At 43.2% G+C, this 20,764-nt stretch overlaps 2 protein-coding genes across 5 annotated transcripts; one reads left to right on the forward strand and one right to left on the reverse strand.

Moving 5' to 3' along the window:
* The first annotated feature begins 405 nt into the window (after window positions 1-405).
* Window positions 406-8,435, forward strand: scoca (short coiled-coil protein a). Of its 4 annotated transcripts, XR_006006735.1 has the most exons (5): window positions 4,033-4,148; window positions 5,216-5,287; window positions 5,390-5,470; window positions 6,456-6,675; window positions 6,812-8,435. XR_006006735.1 is itself a non-coding variant. In XM_041933629.1 (4 exons), exons 2-4 carry the CDS (start codon window positions 5,269-5,271, stop codon window positions 6,596-6,598), a joined length of 243 nt encoding a protein of 80 aa, XP_041789563.1. In that variant the 5' UTR covers window positions 406-552; window positions 5,216-5,268; the 3' UTR covers window positions 6,599-8,435. The 4 variants fall into 4 exon arrangements, 3 of the variants coding, with proteins under 3 accessions (XP_041789563.1, XP_041789562.1, XP_041789564.1); XM_041933629.1 differs by lacking the exon at window positions 4,033-4,148 and adding an exon at window positions 406-552 and having other exon boundaries at window positions 6,456-8,435; XM_041933628.1 differs by having other exon boundaries at window positions 6,456-8,435.
* A 106-nt stretch (window positions 8,436-8,541) lies between these two features.
* clgn (calmegin) lies at window positions 8,542-20,410 on the reverse strand. The gene is made up of 15 exons (XM_041933206.1): window positions 20,222-20,410; window positions 17,336-17,602; window positions 17,111-17,184; window positions 16,885-16,943; window positions 16,321-16,462; window positions 14,665-14,746; window positions 14,300-14,492; window positions 13,719-13,908; window positions 13,477-13,590; window positions 13,203-13,359; window positions 12,745-12,960; window positions 12,453-12,569; window positions 12,187-12,337; window positions 11,889-12,040; window positions 8,542-9,947 (listed from the first exon to the last, which is right to left on the reverse strand). Exons 2-15 carry the CDS (start codon window positions 17,600-17,602, stop codon window positions 9,873-9,875), a joined length of 1,989 nt encoding a protein of 662 aa, XP_041789140.1. The 5' UTR covers window positions 20,222-20,410; the 3' UTR covers window positions 8,542-9,872.
* Between the last annotated feature and the right edge of the window lie 354 nt (window positions 20,411-20,764).

The raw sequence follows: 20,764 nt of genomic DNA on the forward strand, positions 1-20,764 counted from the left end.
GCTGATCAAACAAAAGATGGAACATCTGACTGTATTTACACACCCTCATTAACAGCACACACTCTCACTTTCGAGGTAAATGTGTGACCAAGTGCGTGCCTCCACTCCTGTGTGTGTGTGTGTGTGCCTTCCTTTCACGTGAACACGCTGGGACTCAATCTTTGACCCCCAATAGTTTTCCTGCCGGGGCGGTCCATCTCATGTTTGGTCCAGTGGTCGCCATGGCGACCCATTCCCGTGACAGCTCTGTAACCTGAGCCACCAGTCAGGTAGAGCAGGTAACTGTGACGACGTGAATGACTCAGGCAGCAGGTGTGTGTGGAGGGAGGGCCAAAAGACAAGAATAGAGTGAGAGAGGAGAAGCAAGAGCTAAGTTTGAACAAAGAAACAAAGTGTCCAGTGCTGGAGATCTCAGACACTAATGAATGACTGTGTGAGTTAAAAGCAAAAAGGAAAGCAAGCTGGAGGGAGAAAAGGAGACTCGGGCCGTGGAGGCCGAGGTCGATGAGGATGACGGGACGTTCACTAACATCTCTCTGGCGGACGACACAGGTAAGCCTGAAGGGACTTTTGGCTCTTTTCTGACCCTCACTTGCAGTCTAGTTCCCCATTATCTGCAGCTGAGGAACCAGCTGAAGGTTCTTTAGTCCTCTTCTGTGAAATTATATGTTTTATATAGAGAAACTGCCATAGATAGCCTGACTCTTCAAAGATACATTGTAAATATGGAACGTGCTCTCTATGACTGACAGAAAAACAGGTGTTATAACTTTGTGACTGAACAAAGATCAGTGAGGCAGAAACAAACAGCTTGTAAAACCAGAGTGGTTATGTTGCTGTGCTGTGCTGTGACAGGACTGAGGTGTGGCTCCTACCAACGCTGCATCGCTCTTTTTGTGGTCCTCAATGCACATTGTACCTGATTGACATGTGTGTGCACACACACAGTTGTTGTCCTTTAACTACATTTGATTATGAGGCCAAGAAGCATTTAACTAAGTGTTGAGAAATTACCATGAGATCTAAATCCTTACTGTGAATTCACGGTTTCCCTGCAAGCACAACTCTACAGCAGTGTATCAACAACTATCAGTTATTGGTCAGTTTGTGAGTGACCAGCATCTCCACTAAAAAACACTCAAATTTGGAACACACATGAAGTGTGATTGATTGAAACAGGATTTTTTTGCACCAAATGAGCATAAAATGAGATAATGCAGTTTATAAAACCACATTTTGAGACTGAGTCCTGTACAAATTCCCTAACAAATGCACAATTATCCAAATGATCAGAATGAGACGGTGAATCTGGGACCCCCGTGGGTCTGGGCCCCTGTGCTGACCTGGCTGGTAATCCATTTTGACCCCAGCAGCCAGATACTGGAATGTTGTGTTGAAGCCTTTGAGCCATAAATTGTTGTTACACACTGAGCTACGGCCCACATTAACAAACATTCTGACAACAATCTCAGAAAGCTCCTAACTTAAAACTTCTAGCCAGGAGTCCTGCTTAGGAGTGATCTAGGAAAGTTCTCAGAGCAACTCTGAGCAAGGAAGGGACTGGAAGTTTAGTGAGGAGGCGTGGTTGACCCTGTAGCTGGGTATGACGCATACCTTTATAAGGTGATTGGTGGATACAAAAAAAATGTACTCTTGATAATGAGCATAGAACAGATAGAGGCCTAATCATTCACCCTATTAATACATGGTGTCATTACTAGTTTATGTAAGGATCGTCTCTGTTGAATAAACTGGAAGTCATACATAGGCCCACGTGCACAGTAACCTGTTCACATGCGGCTAGTTGTTCTATTTATTTGCTAACATTTGTTATCACACTGCTAATTTTAGTATGCGATCGCTCTGATGGGCCCATTAACAGGGAAAATGGCCCAGCTTTCATCAGTTTCTGTGATTGCTGGCATTAAGGCATTATAGCGTTCCTGTGTTTGGTGGGAGTTGTGAAGCGCATCTCTAATGAGATGAACCACAAACATCATCCCTGCACCATGTAATTTGTGTCGTTTCATTACCTCACTCACAATCATTCAGTGTGTGGAGAATATTTCCACCAAATATATAAGAGGCTCTTAAGCCTGCTAAAAGTCATCCTCCCTGCTCCTTGCAGTTTTTCACATTAGCAGCTCTCTCAAGGGCCAAGATGCTTTGTGAATAACTTTCATCTTTACCAGGATCTCGTCTTAACGCTGAGAGGAAACTCTTTATGAAGCTTTATGAATACAACCACAGATCAATGAATAAATTCACTCTTTTTTTATCTCTAGTTTTGGTCTCCACCAACTCCTCCACCAAAAATCATCTCTTTAGCTGTTCAAAGCTCCACCATGTTCACCAGCCGCTCACTAATGGTGTCTCTCTGCTGTTTGGTGCTGGGCAGGGAGCCTCTTCTGGGAAAACAGCTGCCTGCTGTGGCTGAAAACCACACCATGAGAGCGCTGACAGCGAACTAGCGCAGCGAAACAATGAGCTGAAACTCACCATCACGCTCAGTAAAGCCAAGGGGAGCCGCAGATTCAGGTGATGGTCCTCTGTAGGTTCATCAGAATTAGCGACCCCTTCTATATTGACACATTGTCTTAAGAGACATTGTTATAAAAATGTTAATATTGCCACTTTAAAGCGAAACTTTTTAAATAAGAAAAATTACGATGTTCCTATCACAAATAAAAAGTAAATTTCATAAGCAGTAAAACAAACCCTCGCTCAGATTATGCATTTTTTGCCTATACAGCCTTGCTTGGCCTGGTCTGACCAATAGCTTATGGTAGCTAATGGTAGCAAAGTTTATATCGACACTGTTGTGTAATTGACTGAGTCAGCTCCCTGATGTAATCATTCCTCTTGTGCTGCTGTTGCATTAGCCTATATTTTAGCATTTATTATTATCTCATAATGTGTTAATTTCATGAATAATGACCACATGGCCTGCTGCTCTGCAAAGTGTTCCCAATTAAGTGGGAAACTTGCGGTAAAATAATCTTAAACCAAGTCCAAACACTAGTTTACGACCTTCTCTCACGGCCTTCACCTGATGATGGATCTTCCTCAGTTGAAAACTGTCCTGATGATAGCTGACAGTCGTCATGGCGACAGCGTCTTCAGCAGATGCAAGATGAGATTGAAAGCTCCAGAAATAGCGAGTCAGCGGGCCTTGAGTTAAGATTATTTCCATACCTCTGTGACTGGTCTGACCTCCAGCAGCTGTGGTTTTCTCTGAAGCTCACCTGAGGACTCAGTGCTCAAAAACAGCTCTCCTCACAAATCTCTGCAGATTCTTAAAACTTCACTTGCAAATTGATTAGAGCTTGAATTTCTGAAGTGTTCACTCAGTTTTGTTATTGATAAATTGTCATTCAGAAAGCGCTGGAAAATACGTATTTAGAAATGTTAGTAGTTGGAGTGACAACAGTTTTGGCATTTTAACCCAGTGATATCTCACAGGGTTTGGGAAAAACACACACGCAAGCACACACACAGCGAGAGAGCAAAAGAGAGGGTGAGAAAAAGATGGAGAGAGGGGACTGGTCGTAGAAGACTATTGGCTGAAGCAGCAGCGTCCCCCGGGTTTGCTTTGGCTGACAAGCAGCAGCATATGGACTCCTCAGAGCGAGCAGAGATGCAGGCACAGGCTGCAAGGAAAGCTCACACAGACATGCATATATTCCTGTTCACACCGACCGGCAGCCACTCCATGCAGGCATACAGACGGACAAAAAGAGAGGTTGATGCACACAGACACACAGACACAGACACACACACACACACAGGTCTGGTGGGGATGACATTGCTGGTCAGCTTGTCATTGTCAACTGCTGCTATGACTGTCTGCGTATGTATGTGATTTGCTACCAGGGGGAATGACTGCATGCCTGAGCATCTGTTAGGACTGCAGCAAGTGTGTGTCTATGTTTATCAAGAAACGGCGTGCATGTAGTGTGCATGTGTGTGTATGCAGGATTTGCTCCCCCTGTCGGCCAGTGTGGTCACCTACACGTAGTGACGTCGAGGTGACGATTTCGATGGGTGAAGCACCAGCTCTCATCACCATCGTCCTCCTCGTCACCACAGAGGCTGTAGCGTGTTTACAGCGTAACTCCGCTTAACGGAGAAGACTTTTCTTGCTGTGGGTGAGTTTAAATGTGCTGGTTGTTTTGTGTAACAGAGCAGTTTGAGTTGCCAACCCGCGGGAAGCTTTAAGCGCTTCCATTCGAAGCTCGAGCTAGCTATCGGCAGCAGTTAGCTTGTAGCAGCACTCCGGCCGATGTGCGATGACATTTTAGCGCTATAAAATGTATTTATCTGAGAGTCCCTTCTAAATATGAGACCGACTCTTTCGTCTCATGTTTAGTTTTGGTTATTTCTGGTGAGACACTGCATTTAGTTGTGTTGCAGCTTCGTTACCGCAGCCAGTCACTAGGATAGTTAGCTTACATAGCTAATGTACACGCGTCCATTGTCGGACACGTCCTCTACTATTTCCAATTTTTGCCGTAAAAGTTCATGACAGGCTCCACGTTGATGAGCCTTCGGTGTTATACTACATGTGATAATGTATATACAAGTTTAGTATGGATGCCAACACGTTTCCGGTATATGATCTGGTGTTGGCGCAGTCTGTTTACGGTTATCGGACTCGGGGGGCAGCTGAGTCTGGCCAAGCTAACGATGACCAGCAAGTGGCGAGGGAAGATGCCTCACGACATGATGAGCAAGGAAGGGCAGAATAGAATAAGAAACGTAAACAGCGGCGGGTGTCCGATAATACAACTGCGACTGTGACTGTGAGATTTGATGCTATGGACTAACGTTGATGTTCCACAAACAAACTCATGTTATTTGGCGTTAGTCGCGCGTGTCTGCGTGGCATCATCTCACAGCCTGGTCCTGGGTGCGGTGTCTGCTACCATCACCACCCATAACCCCACCCTCAGCAGGCAATGATACCTGTGTTTGCACAGCTGTCAAGTTTATAAATACCATATATTTGTGACTGTTGTTAGGCCATCACCTGCGATCAACTTGATCGATCACGTGAGCAGATGTGTCAGCATCTGGGTGGCTGAACAGCTTCCCCTGATGCGCCAGTATTTGCTGTTAACAGGAGGAAACTGCCGGCTTTTGAAACAGTCTTCATGTGCTAACATTGTTATAAATAGTGACAGAGCTCACATTGTTCTTTTTCCTCTTCTTACAGCAGACAGTGGATCTGCAGCCCTGTATTCTAGACAGGAGACCGAGCTCTTCATCATGAACTGTGACATAGATGGTGCGTATTGTATGATACAATTTCTGTCTGAGGTTTGCATCGTTAATTATCAGGAGACAATCTGTTGCAACTGCATGCCAAGAGCGTTGGTGTGTATTTCAGGTGACATGGAGAACCAGGTGGAGAGGGAGGAGAGGACGAGGTTAATAAATCAGGTTTTGGAACTTCAGCACACACTGGAAGGTAACACACACTCATATCACTCACACACACAACTTCATTTTTACTCTCCAGGTTGAGAACTGGCCCTCGTGGTTAGTTAAGTCAGCAGCAGCTGTCCATATGTTCGAGTTGTTTTAATCAGGATCTTTACTGGAAGTCCTTTGACATTCGAAGGCTTTTAAGTCTTGAATTTAACATGCAGAAAACCTGTTCTCACTCCTATGCATATGTCCTCCGTGTCTTTCATTCATCTTCTGAGTGTGAAGCTTTAAAACGGTGGATGCTTGCTTGCTCCCTGTGCTGCTGCTCTTTACTCCTGCTCTTTTGTTCCTCATCTCAGCCACTCCGCTGTCTTGATATCGTCCCGTGCTAATGCACTCACTCTACCTCCGTCACACTGCCTCTCTCCTTCTCCTCTCTGCATTCACAAACAACATGCACATAGACACAAGCTTTTGTCCAGTGGATGGCAGATTCTTTCCCAGCACAAGTGGTGATAGTTTGGATTGTGAAAGAGTTCAGATATTTTTTTGATGGGAAAAAAACCCCACTGTGAAACCTGCAGGTGAAATCATTTTTTTACGTGTAAACACTGCAGAGTTACATAACCTGAGGATCAAAACAGTTTCACTTGACTAAATGTCACCAACCAACCTGAGTGTGCACAGTCTTTTATCCTGTGTCTTTTTCCTTTCAGACAAATGCAGGTTATTCCATACAGCTATGGGCTTTTACATTTTATACTTAAACTAATTGGACCATGGACATCCAGTTTAATAATTAGCTTTAGCTGATGAATAATTACAATTATCATCAGTTTTTACAACACATCGTGATTTGTGCCCAAACAAAAATGAGAATGAATTGAATTCAAGTGGTAAACCGGCTGGCTGTGTGCACATTTGTGTTTGAATGCTAGGAGTCATATTCTTTCTTATCATTGCTGGTACATTGCTGGATTCATGACTTCTGTGTTGTAACTTCCCATTCTTTATTTTTGTTCCAGACCTGTCAGCCCGGGTGGACGCAGTCAAGGAAGAGAACCTGAAGTTAAAGTCTGAGAACCAGGTCCTGGGTCAGTACATCGAGAACCTCATGTCAGCCTCCAGCGTCTTCCAGACCACCGACACCAAGAGCAAACGGAAGTGAGGTACCCCCGGGAAAGAGCTGAAGTCCCAGACTGGCAGCTGGGGGGAGGAAACCCAGCGTGGAGACATGGAGAGGGCTCTGTTTTCTCAGCAGACCTGGGCTTTTTTCCTCCAACCGGTCTCACTTAGCTGAGTCAAAACTAACAAGGTAATAATCAAAAACATAAACTGAACCCATCCTGCGGACCCTAATTAAATGTTATTGTTGCCCAGGTCTGTTTTGCAGCAGTGTCCTTTCCACACCACAGACGAGGTAGACATCACCCTTTGCTCGCTAACACAAGAACAGAACCAGAATCAGTTTGTGGTTAAGGGTCAGTCGTACCTTGAGTTTCTCCTTAATGCTGTCTGTTAAAGTAGAATCTGTAAAATAATTCATAGCTTGAGCCTGTTTTACCTGCTTGGTTTTCTGTTTGAGGACTATTCTAATTTTCTGTGTATTTTCCCAACTTTCTGACACAGTGCCCCCGTCTCAAACTGACCTGTAAGTACGTGAAAACAAACCAGAAAAATATTACAAATACTGTTTGACCTTGAGCCTCGTTTTCAGCACTGGTTTATGTTATTATTTATTTTTGTAAAGTATTTTCTACGTCAGCTGGATCTGAGTTTTTGGCAGGTCTCGGATGTCATCTTGTATATGTAAAGCACGACTGTATTCCTCAGTTTAAAAGATGGCAAACTGAACAGTATTACTGAGAATGAAAAAATGCATCTGGATCGCATGTACAAGTATTACACCTCTAGAATGGGTTTCTTTTTGCTTGACAGTTTAGTACGTCTGACGAGATGTCATTAAATCAATAATCACTGAATTGCGAACTGCATAAATCTCTGGAGAACTTGGTAGCAGTAGGAGGTAGATACTAGATACATATATCTGCAGTACCATCGATGGCTCAGAAACAGTTTTGGTAAAAGCACAGAGAAACTAAAAGTTGTGTAATCTAGCACTCCATCCAAGTGTGGGTTTTAACTAACATCAGTGATGTTTTTATTGCAAGTGGTTGATTTTTAAATCACAATGATGCAAATTGTTCTTTCTGTTCTTAAAAGTATTTGTAACCCTTTCCATTTATCATGTCATTGATGTGTGATGTGGCCCAAACTGTGATGTGATTGTGTCAGAGGAAATGGTAGGGTCATAAACGCAGCAGAGCTGTCAGAGACAAACCCTGCATTATTACAGTTTGTGTCCTTATCCTGTAATGGGGGAGGGGACGGAACGGGCCAAATGACATGAGGAGGAGGCAGTATGGGAGGTAGAGGGGGGAAGAGAGATGTGCTTTCGCCTTTAACTGCAAGACAAAAAAGCAGTAAAGAGGCCTTGAGTGCTATTGATCCACTCAGCCAGGCCTGGGATACATCAGCTGCTGGAGGATGGGTTTGACCGTAAATGTGCTGATGTGGTCAGTGGACAGCAGAGTGGAGGGTGTGTCCCCCATCACTGCTGCTGCTGCCTCAGATAGAAAGACAAAAGGACTGAAGGTGGAAGGAGATGGAAAGTAACGTAATCTGGACAAACGAGTATTCCCTTTAAATAGAAGTCTCCAGTGGAGTGTCTGGAAAGCAGTAATCCATGTGTAAACATCAGGTGACTGTGGTGCTGTCTGACAAGGGAGGAAGTGGTCACTTTACGGAAGGCCATGAACACTGTATATGCTGTAATTTATTGAGGTTATTTTGATATTTTTTAACAGTTGTACAGTACTAGGTCATTAATTTCTGTCTGGCATGCTGATTATGCCCTATCTACACACACCCTACCAGCTGTGTGTGTGTAGACACCCTGCACCTTTGCCTTTAAACGTTTTTGTTGAAATAAAAATCAAAGGTAAAGATCATTCCTTCCTCTGGCTCTTTTGTCACCTACACTACCCAACATTATCCGCCAGAGGTGACACGAGTTTGCCTCAGTGGATCAGACTTGACAAGTTTTTTTGTATTAAATAATTTTATTTTCAAGAGCAATGTACAATTTGCAAACAAATGTAAACAGGGATACCTGCCAGCATATGGCAAGAACATAAACTACAAAAGCTTGAGACAATAATATAAAACAAATAAATTAGCGTCAACATTTTTCCCAGGCAACAATCTCAGACCTGAACTCCAGCTAGTCAAATGTTCTGGGAAAGCAGTGCTGTGTACTGACTGAATGAGACACAGGTCAGTGTCTTATTGACAACTGATGGCCAAGGCATTCACATTACCTATCTTAGAGTCAGTGTTATCCTCAGCAGCTTTGATCATAGTTAACTTTACCTAGGCTCAGAATAAGCACACCAGTGGCATATATTTAAGAAAACTGCCTCAAGTCACTCAAAACATTAAATCTTTATTCATACTGGCATAAAACAAATTTAAAACAAACCGATAAATAGTTATCATTGCTAAACCTCATTCTTAAACTGCTATAACTTATTAAAATACACTCATAAAAGTAACTGATGCTCCCTACAAACTACCTAAAATCTAAACAGAACATCCATTTTTTTAAAGAGGTAAACTTTTAAACCTAAGCTCAGGCAACTTGTCAGCTGAAATGTCCTGACACTGCAGGAACATCTCAAGCAGCCTGTCCTCGCAGCCTGCTGTCCAGTTCTTGAAATCCGAAATATTTCAACGAACTCTGTCAAACTGTGTCCTCGAACATGTTCTTTAAAACAAAGGACGCGAGAATAAAGTCTAACTTCTGAGATGTAAGCCCCTAAGATATGCTGTAAAATGGTGTGAACAACTGGAGTCGACAGCAGCACACAGGCTCTCTGCTGCCTTCACTCTCGGAGGAGACAGACTGGTGGATCTATGATGGTATATATTCAGAGAGGAGTGACAGTAGAGACGGTGTGAACGGGAACAGAGGCGGAAGAGGCGGCTTTAAAGGTTGACAGGCATTTTGACAGCAATGGCTTGGAGAAGAGAAAAAGGATGACGGAAGCGTGGAGGCTCAGGATGGAGGAGGAAAAACAGCTAAATGCACAAAATCTCCAGGGGATTCATCTGATAGTTCAATGAGCAGACAGCAGGGAGAGACGAGGCGAGGCGAGGAGTGATACTGGGTGTGGTTTGGGGAATTGTGGACCTGTGATGGGTGGAGCCGAGGCATGGAGGAGATGCGATTGGGGCAGCCGGGGTGACTGCAGGCTACCAGGTGGTTTGGAGGAAATACGTGCTGCTCCGCTCGGAGAGGGGGCGAGCAGCAGGAGAGATGGCCCTTCCACCTCCTCCACACTGGGGGAGAAAGGAGACAGTAGGCGTGGGGGTCCTCCTCCTCAGTCTTTCCGTACCCTCCTCTTTCTCACAGCTTGTTTGTGGCTCTCTTTGGTGGCGTCTCCTCCATCCTTCAGCTGCAGCCCAGAATTAGAGAGAGGTTGAGAGCAAGAAAAGGCCAGATTTCACGTATGAGACATACATCACTCTAAGGACATTTTAAATGACAAGTGGAATGAAATGCTTCTTAATAGTGAAATGACTGAAGATGAAACCAAGAGCAGCCACACTGCCTGACCATGCACATTTCTCACTAGGACAAGGACACAATGTCGGAGACATGAAATAGTCTAAACAGAAGGGAGGTGAGTAACTGATCCTGTTGAGTGTGGTGTGGTGTCTACAGGACCACATGAGACAGTGTGACAGCATGAATGAAGGAATAAATGAATGCGTGCCATTTATGGGTCTGTGAGGTGTTCTGTACCCTGTAACAATACATCCCCCAAACAGCCACCTTGTAACCATACTGCATTAAGGTGTTTAGTATAGGCAATATGAATTATAACCAGAGCTTTCCATCCAATACAGAGTCAAGTCAAAAACCCCAATATCGATTCAAAAAAGTGATGAATGTACTATTATGTGGGAACAAGGGAAAAGCCATGCATCATGATTTAGAAGTAACAAATGTGTTTTGTGTAAATTCTTTGAATAAATAAGGTGATTGCTGCACACAACAACAGCAGAAAAACAGAAGTGCAGCTCGAATGAGAATATTGTGTCCAGACTATGATCTGAAGTGACAGTGATCCGACTGATTCTGATGGTATCAGTCCTATTAACACTCGTATCAATACTCTGAACAAGATTTCTTTTAGTAGTATCGATGCTTTAGGTACTGATCCATCCACCCCAGATTACAACACTTCAGACCTTTAGAGGACCTGCAGACACTGTGCCAGTTCGCCCTCATGAGGCCAGGAGTTAGTAGTTAATAGTCATATTTCTTGTGTCACAATAGCGTGCAGCAAGCACAGAATTCATGATCAGCTGGGACCCTTGGTTGTTCTGCTGTTAAAAATGAAAAATGAATGATACAGCTTTGCAATGCATGTGTGTGTGACAGTCTGAAACAGTGCTAACACACTGGATGGAGATCGTTTTTGGCTGTTCAAATTAGTGTGGGCGTCGCCAAAGCTGCTTTTTGGCGTGAGGTGAGGTTATGTGTACAAGGTGAATCGATGGTGCACCGCTATTCTACTTGGCAGTTGTAGTCAGTTCATACATCCAACACCAATTCCCACAATTCCTACATTTGTTAGGTTTGCCATTTTGGTGCAGGAAAACCAGGCCTCCTAACGCACGGTGACGCAGGTCTGTCCACAATTAAAATCTTAAAAACTCAAATTTTGGTTTGGTTTGTTGCAAATGCCAGACATGGATTTATGAAACAGGATACTGGCTTAAATTTAAAATGTGGGTTTTGATAGTAAAATATTTGATCTTTTTTAGGAAGTAAGAGTAATATTTCTTCTTGTGTGTAAACTGGCTGCTTTGATGTCATTTTGTTTATAATCTTGGAAATAAATGAAGACTTAATGAAAACGACTTGGAACTGTTACACATTCTGATAAACTAATCTTACAGTCTTGTACAAGTGGAAATAAATGACTTAGGTCTGAATAGTTTAACAAGAGAGATGAACAGTACAAAGTCAGCTCTAATCAGATAATACAGATATCATCTTACTGATACAGAACTATAAAAATGTTTACCTTTTTTATTTCTTAACCTGACATAAGTGAGCTTAGTTTAGCCTGAGTATGGCTGCCAAGCCACACTTTTGCTGTGAAAGTGCATGTGTACTGATTTGATGTGTTACTTAATAAAACATAAGCTTCAAACCGTAATTCATTTGTTTTCTTAAATCAGTTAAAAGGGATTTTTTAATTTTTTTTTATTGTATTTTGTTATCTGGCTTTAATCTATGACATCTATGAGCCAGATGAGTGTTGGATACCATGGAATGAAATGAAGAGAAAGTAGGTGGTGAAATGTTTCACACTGACACTAACCTCATCTTCTATTGTTCTCTCGGGAGCTTTGCTTTCCTCCTCTTCCTCCTCCTCCTCTTCCTCCTCCTCCTCCTCCTCCTCCCCCTCTAGATTGTCACCTTCCGCATCAGCTCCATCCTTCTCCTCCTCCTCCTCCTCAGCTTCTTCTGTTGCTTTTGAGACAGAGAGAGTAAAGGTGATGAGGACAGTGAGGACAAAGAAGTACAATTCTAGAACAATGTAGCAGTCAAAGTACAATACTGCAGTCAATGCAGCACCAGCAGAAGGGTGTGTGATGACCTGTGTTTGACCCTCTAACCTGCAGCTGCTGCTCCCTCTGTAGCCTCAGCTTCTTTGTCTTCCTCATCTGCTGCTGCCTCCTCTTCTTCTTCTTCATCCTCCTCCTCCTCTTCTTCTATATCAGCCTGGGGAAGATCCACCTTCTTGTACACGTAGTCGTCATCTGATTTCTAGGGCACAAAGAGGAGATGGGATCACAGTTGTGTTTAGAAGGTTTCTGGTGTGCTTATGCATTAACAGGGGATCAGAAACACACATTAAATGAACTCATCAGGTGCACAGTACCTTTGGCCAGCAGAAGAGCACAGTCAGTCCTACAGGCAAGCCAACTGTCAGGATGTAGATCACCCAGAGCCACGGTCGCTCCTCTGCTGCCATCATCAGCTGAGCAAAAATCCCTGGCTGATGAGGAAAAACAAGAGACCAGAGAGCAAGAGCAAAAGGGTGAGCATTTGTGAGCCCTTCCATCAAAGAAATGGACAGCACTGTGGTAAATTACATGCACATAGTGACAATGTAAGTGTCTGTTTAGATGCTGCCCCATGTTCCCACTGCCCTTACGAAACATCACACTGACCTCGTTAGCGCTGGCCACCAGTTTCTTCAGCCCCCAGCTGTCAGAGGCCCAGCGGTCAGCCACCTCCTTGTGAGAGGTGATAATGAAGTTGTCAAAGTAGATATCCGAGGTCATTGACCACAACTCCAAGCCCAGAGCCTTGAAAGGTGCCATCCTGAATGGCTGCAGGTCCTCAAAATAGTCCGGGTTATCGATCTTACGCGGCTTCCAGACTCCCTTGGGAGAAGATGAAGAATGTGATGGCAAACAATTAGACAAGTTACAAGTTAGAGGTGCTTATGTGACACAGAGGGTGAATTGTCTTTTGGCAGTGTGCAGTGCATGTTGTCATTCAGGCTTTAAAAAAATAAAAACTAAGAGGAGTAAATACAAAAATAATGAACTTCTGACCGATGCAGTAAAATAAAACTCCAAGCCACCTTCTTCAGCCTGATAATACCTGGTGTAGTTATAGTTACCTGATAGTTGGGATTGTCCACCAGAGGGGCTTTCCATTTGCCCTTGTACTGAGGATTGTTGATCTTGGGACGCTTCCACTCCCCACAGCCAGGGGCCGTTTCACAGGCCGGGTTGGGAATCTGCGGGGCTTCCCACTCTCCATCCATCTCCTCGTCCCTGAACACAGAGGAGGCCAAACAGAGGACAGCGACCATCATTTTCTCAGTGTAAACACTGTAACACCACTCAGATGATGGTTAGGGGTTTGTTTGGGTGGTGAATGTGTTTATTTACCAGTCTTCTGGTTTCTCAGCGTTAGGGTCGGGGACAAACTCTGCTTCGTCGTCCAGCCAGCCCTCTGGCTTCAAAGCATCAGGGTCCTCAATTTTTGCTGGAGCATCTTCATCCCTGAGAGACAAACAAAAAGACAGACACACAAACCCATGTTATTCATGACAAGGTCACTGAGGTACATTTAAACATGTCCAATCTGCAACAAAATCTGTACTGTCTACTAGTATGCGGGTTGTAGTCACCAGTCATCGGGCTTGACGGCCTCAGGGTCAGGAATCTTGGCCCTCTCGTCCCAGTCTTCCGGCTTGGAGTCATTTGGGTCATCTATGTCTTTGGGCGGGTTGACTGGAGGCACCACGTCATGCAGCAGGCTGCCGCGGCTCACGCTAGACTGGTCGATGAACATCTCGTAGCTGTTGTCTGGGTTCAGGACTGACAACGGGGACAAATGTGTCTTTTTAAAAAAGCGCAACAACATAAGCAGGTGCATGTAAAACTGAAGTTGAAGTCATCATGCTTTAGTTTGGTATGTAAAATATTACATATGAAAGACACATTTTAGACATATAAAAACATATACAGTGACCAGCCACTTCATTAGGTGTACAATCCACTACAACAGCTCTGCCATGAATTGTATGTTTATTATTGAAGTCATAGTGGGTGGTAGTTAAATTAATACCTCCCTGCAGTGTCAGTCAAAACTGAACATTATTATCTCGGTAAAGGCAGAGGTAATGACAAGCTGTTGTACTGGATTACATTAGATTACACAAATGTGCCTGATGAAATGGCCCACAGTCTTTAGAAACTCTCTCTGTACCCAAAGTGTAGAGGTGAGTCTTCTTGTCGGTGTAGAACTTCTTAAGGTCGACATCGGGCCTCTTGGCATGCTTCTCCTCCAAGTCTTTGTTCAGAGGGTTCTGGTGGCGGAAGATGAAGTGCAGCTTGTAGTCTTCGCCACATTTGTCCGGTCCAAACATGATGGTGTAGGCTGTACGGTCTTGGAATTGCTCCTGAATTGCAGAAGAAACAAAGGTGCTCCAGTGTAAGATGCTTTGGATATAAATGCCCAGCATGTGGCCTATATGTGCCATTTCTGCCGTACACAAGTGCAATTTTACTGTACACATGAAAACTTTACACATTAAAATTCGATAAATGCAGAATGACAGCATGTAGACCAACCAGATTGAGACTGCCAGTGTCTGAAAGCAGTTTGACGTATGCTCCACCACAGTCAATACCGTCCTGGAAATTCACCTCATACCTGCAACAAGAACACAACAAAACAATTACACAAGTCTTGGCAGCATTATTTTACAGTTTTGTTGACTGAAAATGCAAGTAACACATTTTAGCCATGCATGTACATGCAGGGGCGGACTTACCATTAGGCAAAACTAGGCAGTTGCCTAGGGCCCCATAAAACTCCTCATACACTTATGGTTAATATAGTTATTACTTATTTGCACACATTAATTATGTTTTTGATTAAAATCCTTTCGCTAAAATGCCAGCAGAATGCTTATTGTATTATGTGTGTCTCGGGGCCCCCCTTCAGTCTCCACTACATTGGATCAGTCCATCTTATTGTGCATGTGCAGAAAGGATCTGGTAAGACAGCGGCAAAACGTATGAAAACAAACGGCGCGAAGAGAAGAGAAGATGAAAAGAAGTTACCCCAGCAGTGCTGAAAATAGGAGAAAAAAGGAGGAAAGCAGAAAGCTGCTCTCAAAATCCCCCAAAGTGAGTGCATTATTCACTGCCGCAGCAGCTAACAGCAGGAACCCACAACCGGCAAGTGAAACGGTGACGTCGACACCTGTTGGGGAGGGTCCGTTGTCGACGTGTGGAGATGAACAACTAGTGAGTATCAAAACTGTTGAAGGAGTGATGCCCCCCACCCCTGCTATATTAATAAGTATTTCTTTATCCCATTGAAGACGGGAAACTTATGTGTCATTTTGTAGTCAGCTTTGAATTTCGTTTCTATTTACTACAGAGGATGAGAAATCAATTATTTAGTAGGCTTTTTTTTTTCGTGTTGAATTTCAAGGAAAACTTCAAAATCACCCAGAGGTTTTACAGGTAATTTTGGCAGTTGTTTTTAGTCCTTAATGTGCTAAGTTATGCATTCAAAATGATAGAAACTATGTAACTTAAGGAAGTTATTAACAACTACTCACTGCATTAAAATAATCCCTGTCAGTGTTATAGCTTTATATTCATTAATATTGCTTTAATGTGTTATCATTTACTGCTGTAGATGTTTAAGGTTGAGCTCATTTTAAATGAATTAATTTACTGTTAGACAGTTTAAGCAATTGTCATATATTCACTAGTCTTTCCTGTGACATGCAGCCTGTTTTAAGCCTTGTCATGATGCATTTTCCAGCTGGCCCAAGATGAGTTTTGGCTTAAGAAGTCAACCCTCAAAGGAAGACTTTAAGTTTATCACAAATGGTTGGTTTCCAATGAGCAAGAAGGGTTTGAAATATATAACCAGCAATGTAAATAATGTTCACTAGTGGAGTAGAAAGTGCAGTATTTGCTTCTGAGATACAGACAAAATTGAAGTTGCTTGAAATCCTCAAATTTCTACGTTAGCAATTGAGTAAATATTACTATTATTATTAATATTATTACAATTATTATTAATACATTTCACCACTATCAGAGAACCTACTGGTAGAAAAAGTGCGTGCGTATTCTGTTAAAATGTTTATTTTAATTGACCTGTTGTTTTGTGTGTTGTCTTCTCATTTCAGAGGGCCCCATGCCTGCCTTTGCCTTGGGCCCCAAATTTGTTAAATCCGCCCCTGTGTACATGTTTGAACGCACTGTAAGACCAGAGGTTCATCCTGGAAGACGAAGGGTTTGTCCATCATTGCTGCGATTGCGTGGTGCTTGGCCCGGGACTTGAGCACCAGACCCTGGTCTCCTGGAACTTTGTTCTCCTTCAGCTGCTCCACAGCCCACTTCCCTACAGAGAGGAGAGGGACAGACATTCAACAACCTGACCTTTTTAAGGGTCATGCTAACAATGCTGTGGGTTTTGATTTGGTTTTTGTTGGTTTTTGTTTTTTTTGCTGGGATGTTTGTTTGCAGGGTCTCAGAGCTCGAGACTTTAGTGCTGTCAACAAAACATCACCAGACACTGTTTCACTGTCTCAAGCTGAGGTGTTGTGACCTCACTTGTCAGCTATTACGCTGCCTAGTGAAATGTTATCATAACTAAGAAGGATGGTGGCCCAAACTACAAAAATGTGACCTATGGTTGTAAATATATTTCTTATTTGCATGATACATGAGAAATGTGAGGTATGGATGAGAACAGCAAGTTCTGCCTCTGTTTAAGCTATAATCATACGTCTGAATTAGTAGAAAGGGAATAAAGCAACAAACCGTCATATTTGGCAATGTCATCATCTGCATCCCCCTTGACCGTCTTTGACAGCTGCCATCTGTGGAACATCAACATCACAAAACTCTTAGCTTCCACACGAGAAAAGCTGAACACACACACAAACACACTACAACCACTGACGGTCTCAGTTCATCCTGGTCACCCAGCGCCATTGGAGGCTCATGTATCCTAGTATGCATCAAACATTTACGCTGTGGGCTATACCTGACCAGTGATCCATCATCAAACGTCTCTGCAAAGTAGACATCTCCAGTGGGAATAGGAGTCTTGTATGTTACCTGGGGAAAAAAAAACATAACATAAATTACAACTATATATATATATATATATATATATATATATATATATATATATATATATATATATATATATATAAATGCCATTTTCCCTTCATCCAGTGATTTACATACACTGTGACCCATTTCTTACTTGAAAAGAAACATTTGCATCAGTTCCAGCCTTCCCACTTGCTGTGGCCGTCTCATCAGACTGGTCTTCATCCATCACCGTTGCCTCCTCCTCCTCTTCTTCTTCTTCTTCTGCCATCAGAACCTTTAATTCCTCCTCGTCCAAGCCCATATCTTCATTGGCGTCTGAAACATCATCCTCCAACTGCTTGTCCTGGGCTGCCACAGCTGCCACAGCCAGGGAGGACAGAAGCAACAGGCACCACATCCAACCCCTGTCCAGCTTCATCTGCAGAAGGGAAAAAATAGGAGCGGTGGTGTGGTGATTACAGGAGGGTGAACAGAGTGTGTGATAAGAGCAACAGAGAACAGAGTGAGGGGAAGGGGGGAAGGGGGGGGGGGTGTTATGGGAGGTTGAAGGAGAGGAAAGAGGCAGGTGTGAGTGAGATAGTTATTTATGGAGAGAAATGGGGAGTGTGTATGTGTATATGAAAGCACGGGGGGGCATCAATGATATAAATAGAGTACACAAGTGTGTAAAAGGAAGGAGGAAAAACAAGAGTGGCATCAGTACACAGTAATATTTAATGTGGGGCTTGTGTCTTCAGATCACATCCTCATCTCACTTTTTTTCACTATAATATTACCTTAAAAAAAAAAAACCTTCACATCTGCATCTTCTCTGCTGTAATGCATCTCAAACGGACAAATCATACAGACAGGCTCCTTGTATGCAGAAGCCAGAAACATCTGCCCTTTGAATGTCGAATATGTCCTCTTGGTCAAACATCCTCACTAGTCCTAATTTGTAGCAGCAAATGCATCAGATTAAAATCTTTGTGTGTGTCCTAATAAGCACTCGAAACCTTAAAAGATATCCTATTGAATAACGGTGCAATTCAGAGATCTGTCACAGCAAACAACAGATTCAATGACCTCCTATTGATCAGGCCACACCTGCTCACTCTTGTTGTGAGCAGCAGCAATTGAAAAGCATCACCACAGACAGCACAGCAGCACGCTTTCATTAAATCCTAATAAACTTTAATTCCCATACTGCTGTTGCTCTATTTGCTAACATCAGAGCGCAGGAGGATCAAAAGGATTCTGACAAGTATAAGGGAGAGATGATTAATGAGAAGCACGATTCAGAACTACCTTATTGTGAATAGCGTCAAGATGTTGCTCACTTATTGCATCTTCGGTTTTAAAGCAACACAACAGTTTGTGAGAAATCTTGGCCACACTTTATACTGGAAGAGATGGCCAAGAAAAAGCAGATTCTGATCTGAGAATATACGAATATGTGTGGGTTAAAAAAGATCAGAAGCCTGATGCAGCTGTTTAAATCAACAGTGTCTCCGAAGTAGGTACACTTTTTTGCTTCACAAAATCTGGTCAAGCTATTAAGCGGTTGTATTCATATCAGTGGAGTATTGAGAGCCCTCGATAGATTGGCTTCTTGTCTCTAACAACAATGAGTCAGAGGTGGCCTAATGTCGCAGGCTGTTCTCAGCCTGCGACATTAGGAGTCAAAACTGAAGAGACAAGCCCTTGCCTTGTCTTTCTATTCTAACCAATGACTTTTATTTGTGTCCATAAAATAACTAACTGCCTATTAGAGGCATAGTACTAGTAAGTTTCAGCTGCTTCAGCATGAAGAGGAGCATTTACCCTGACTTTTACTTCACAGAAGTGGGCATGGCTTTGGCAGCGAGCGCATCATGACAACAGTAAAATGACCTGTTTGACGATCTATTGGTTGAATGCGTGACACCCAGCAGCCCTCCTGTTCTACATGACATGTCCTTTAAGTATGTCAGGGAAAGTGAAATGGGTCAACGGTTACCACTTTATGGAGGTGATGAAGGCGGAAAAGGTTGATGCATCACTTTTAGATAAACCTATACTTTTAGATAAACCTATACAGATACAAAAAAATAAAATATTGCAGTTATTACACAGCTTAGCCTTGTGTTCTGACAATACAGACAGGGTTCAGCAACAGAAATGTGGAGCTCAGACACCTCCAGCATTCAGACATAACATGCAAGTAGCCAATGAAATGCATGACATTGCACAAACATCTTCCCTGCTATCAGTCCAACAGGAATATAGGTAAGCGCGCCCCCCCCCCCCCCCCCCCCTTCAGAGATTGAATCAAGTTGTGACTAACAGGTACATCTCCAAACAGCTGCCACTGTCTATGGCAAGTCACTTCAACCCCCCATCCATTAAGACAAGCTCACCATTATCAGCCATGTGTCGGCAAAGGAGTGGCCGGAATTTCCTTTATCCAAGTTTCAGTGTGTGTCGATAAAGAGGCCATTCTCCAACTAGCTACTCTGTCTATATGTCAGCAACACAGGCAAATCTATTTCCCATTAAGCATCAGTTCTCCTTTGTAACACAGTTACAGTCCCAAGTGCACTGGGGTAACATCGCTTACCAACCTTCGCTTGACTCTTATTTTATTCCTATCACTATATAAGATGAGCTCATAACAGAGCAGATCTCGGAACTATAGAGAAAAGGTCATAGGACAGGGTTGTGGAGCTAACATGGCTGCCACCGAACACTGCAATGTCCAAACTGTTTTAGATGAATGGCTTCGGCTGCAGCACCTGCTCCGCTAGCTAGCTAGCTGGACGGCGCGCTTATCACCAACAGCAAACATTAGCATAACATACGCTTAGCTCCTAAATTCACAGTCTTATAGAGGGGGCCCATTAATTAAACATGGACTGCCGTTATGAACACAAACGAAAAAAAAAAAGATTTTAATGCTGAGGGTGGCTGACAATGTTAGACTTCAGAAATAAGAAGATAGCAACGGTTAGCTTGCTAAATTAGCAGTGATGTCGCACAGGGAGGGATGGAGAGAATGAATGAGCGCACGAAAACAAACCTTTCGCCTTCTTGTACTTGCAGAAAAATTCCCCCAAAAAAGCTGCTTCTCCACTCTGAAAAAAACGAGGAAATATCTTGTGCGTTTGGCCCTCTGACAATGTCACCGAGACTCGCCGTGTAGGCTTGGGAAAAAAACACGGTCGTCGGCTGAAGAGGATGGAACATAGATGACAGCTTGGCCCGGATAACGGTGCACGGTTGATGAGTGCGAGCGTGTCCCTGCAAATGGGCATGCGCTAGCGAGGCGACGCTGCAGATGTCGGGCGGGAATGGTGCCTTCACAGACGCAGACGGTTATAGGAAAACGACGTTTCCACACTACTCAGTTTCTACTCATATAACTATTCTTTTACATGCTACGTTTTTAGTGAATGAAATGTGCTGCTGAAACAACTACAATACTTTTCACACCATTAAAACTTCTTTAAACTTCTTTCTTTACCTATAACTGAGCATAATTTGTTGTAATGAAATACTATTTTTAATAAACATGCATGATGCACAGGACAAAATGGCAGTTTGTCGGTTGACTTCAAAACAC

The sequence above is a fragment of the Chelmon rostratus genome, chromosome 3, assembly GCF_017976325.1.
Source record: "Chelmon rostratus isolate fCheRos1 chromosome 3, fCheRos1.pri, whole genome shotgun sequence".
NCBI classification, from domain to species: Eukaryota; Metazoa; Chordata; class Actinopteri; order Chaetodontiformes; family Chaetodontidae; genus Chelmon; species Chelmon rostratus.

Coding starts and splice junctions, on each gene's coding strand:
- scoca (XM_041933629.1), top strand. Junction 5,471..6,455: donor ACTTCAGCACACACTGGAAG/GTAACACACACT, acceptor TTTTTGTTCCAG/ACCTGTCAGCCCGGGTGGAC.
- clgn (XM_041933206.1), bottom strand. CDS start 17,602: ATGAAGCTGGACAGGGGTTGGATGTGGTGCCTGTTGCTTCTGTCCTCC. Junction 16,944..17,110: donor GATGATGGATCACTGGTCAG/GTATAGCCCACA, acceptor GATGTTCCACAG/ATGGCAGCTGTCAAAGACGG. Junction 13,591..13,718: donor GCCGTCAAGCCCGATGACTG/GTGACTACAACC, acceptor TTTGTCTCTCAG/GGATGAAGATGCTCCAGCAA.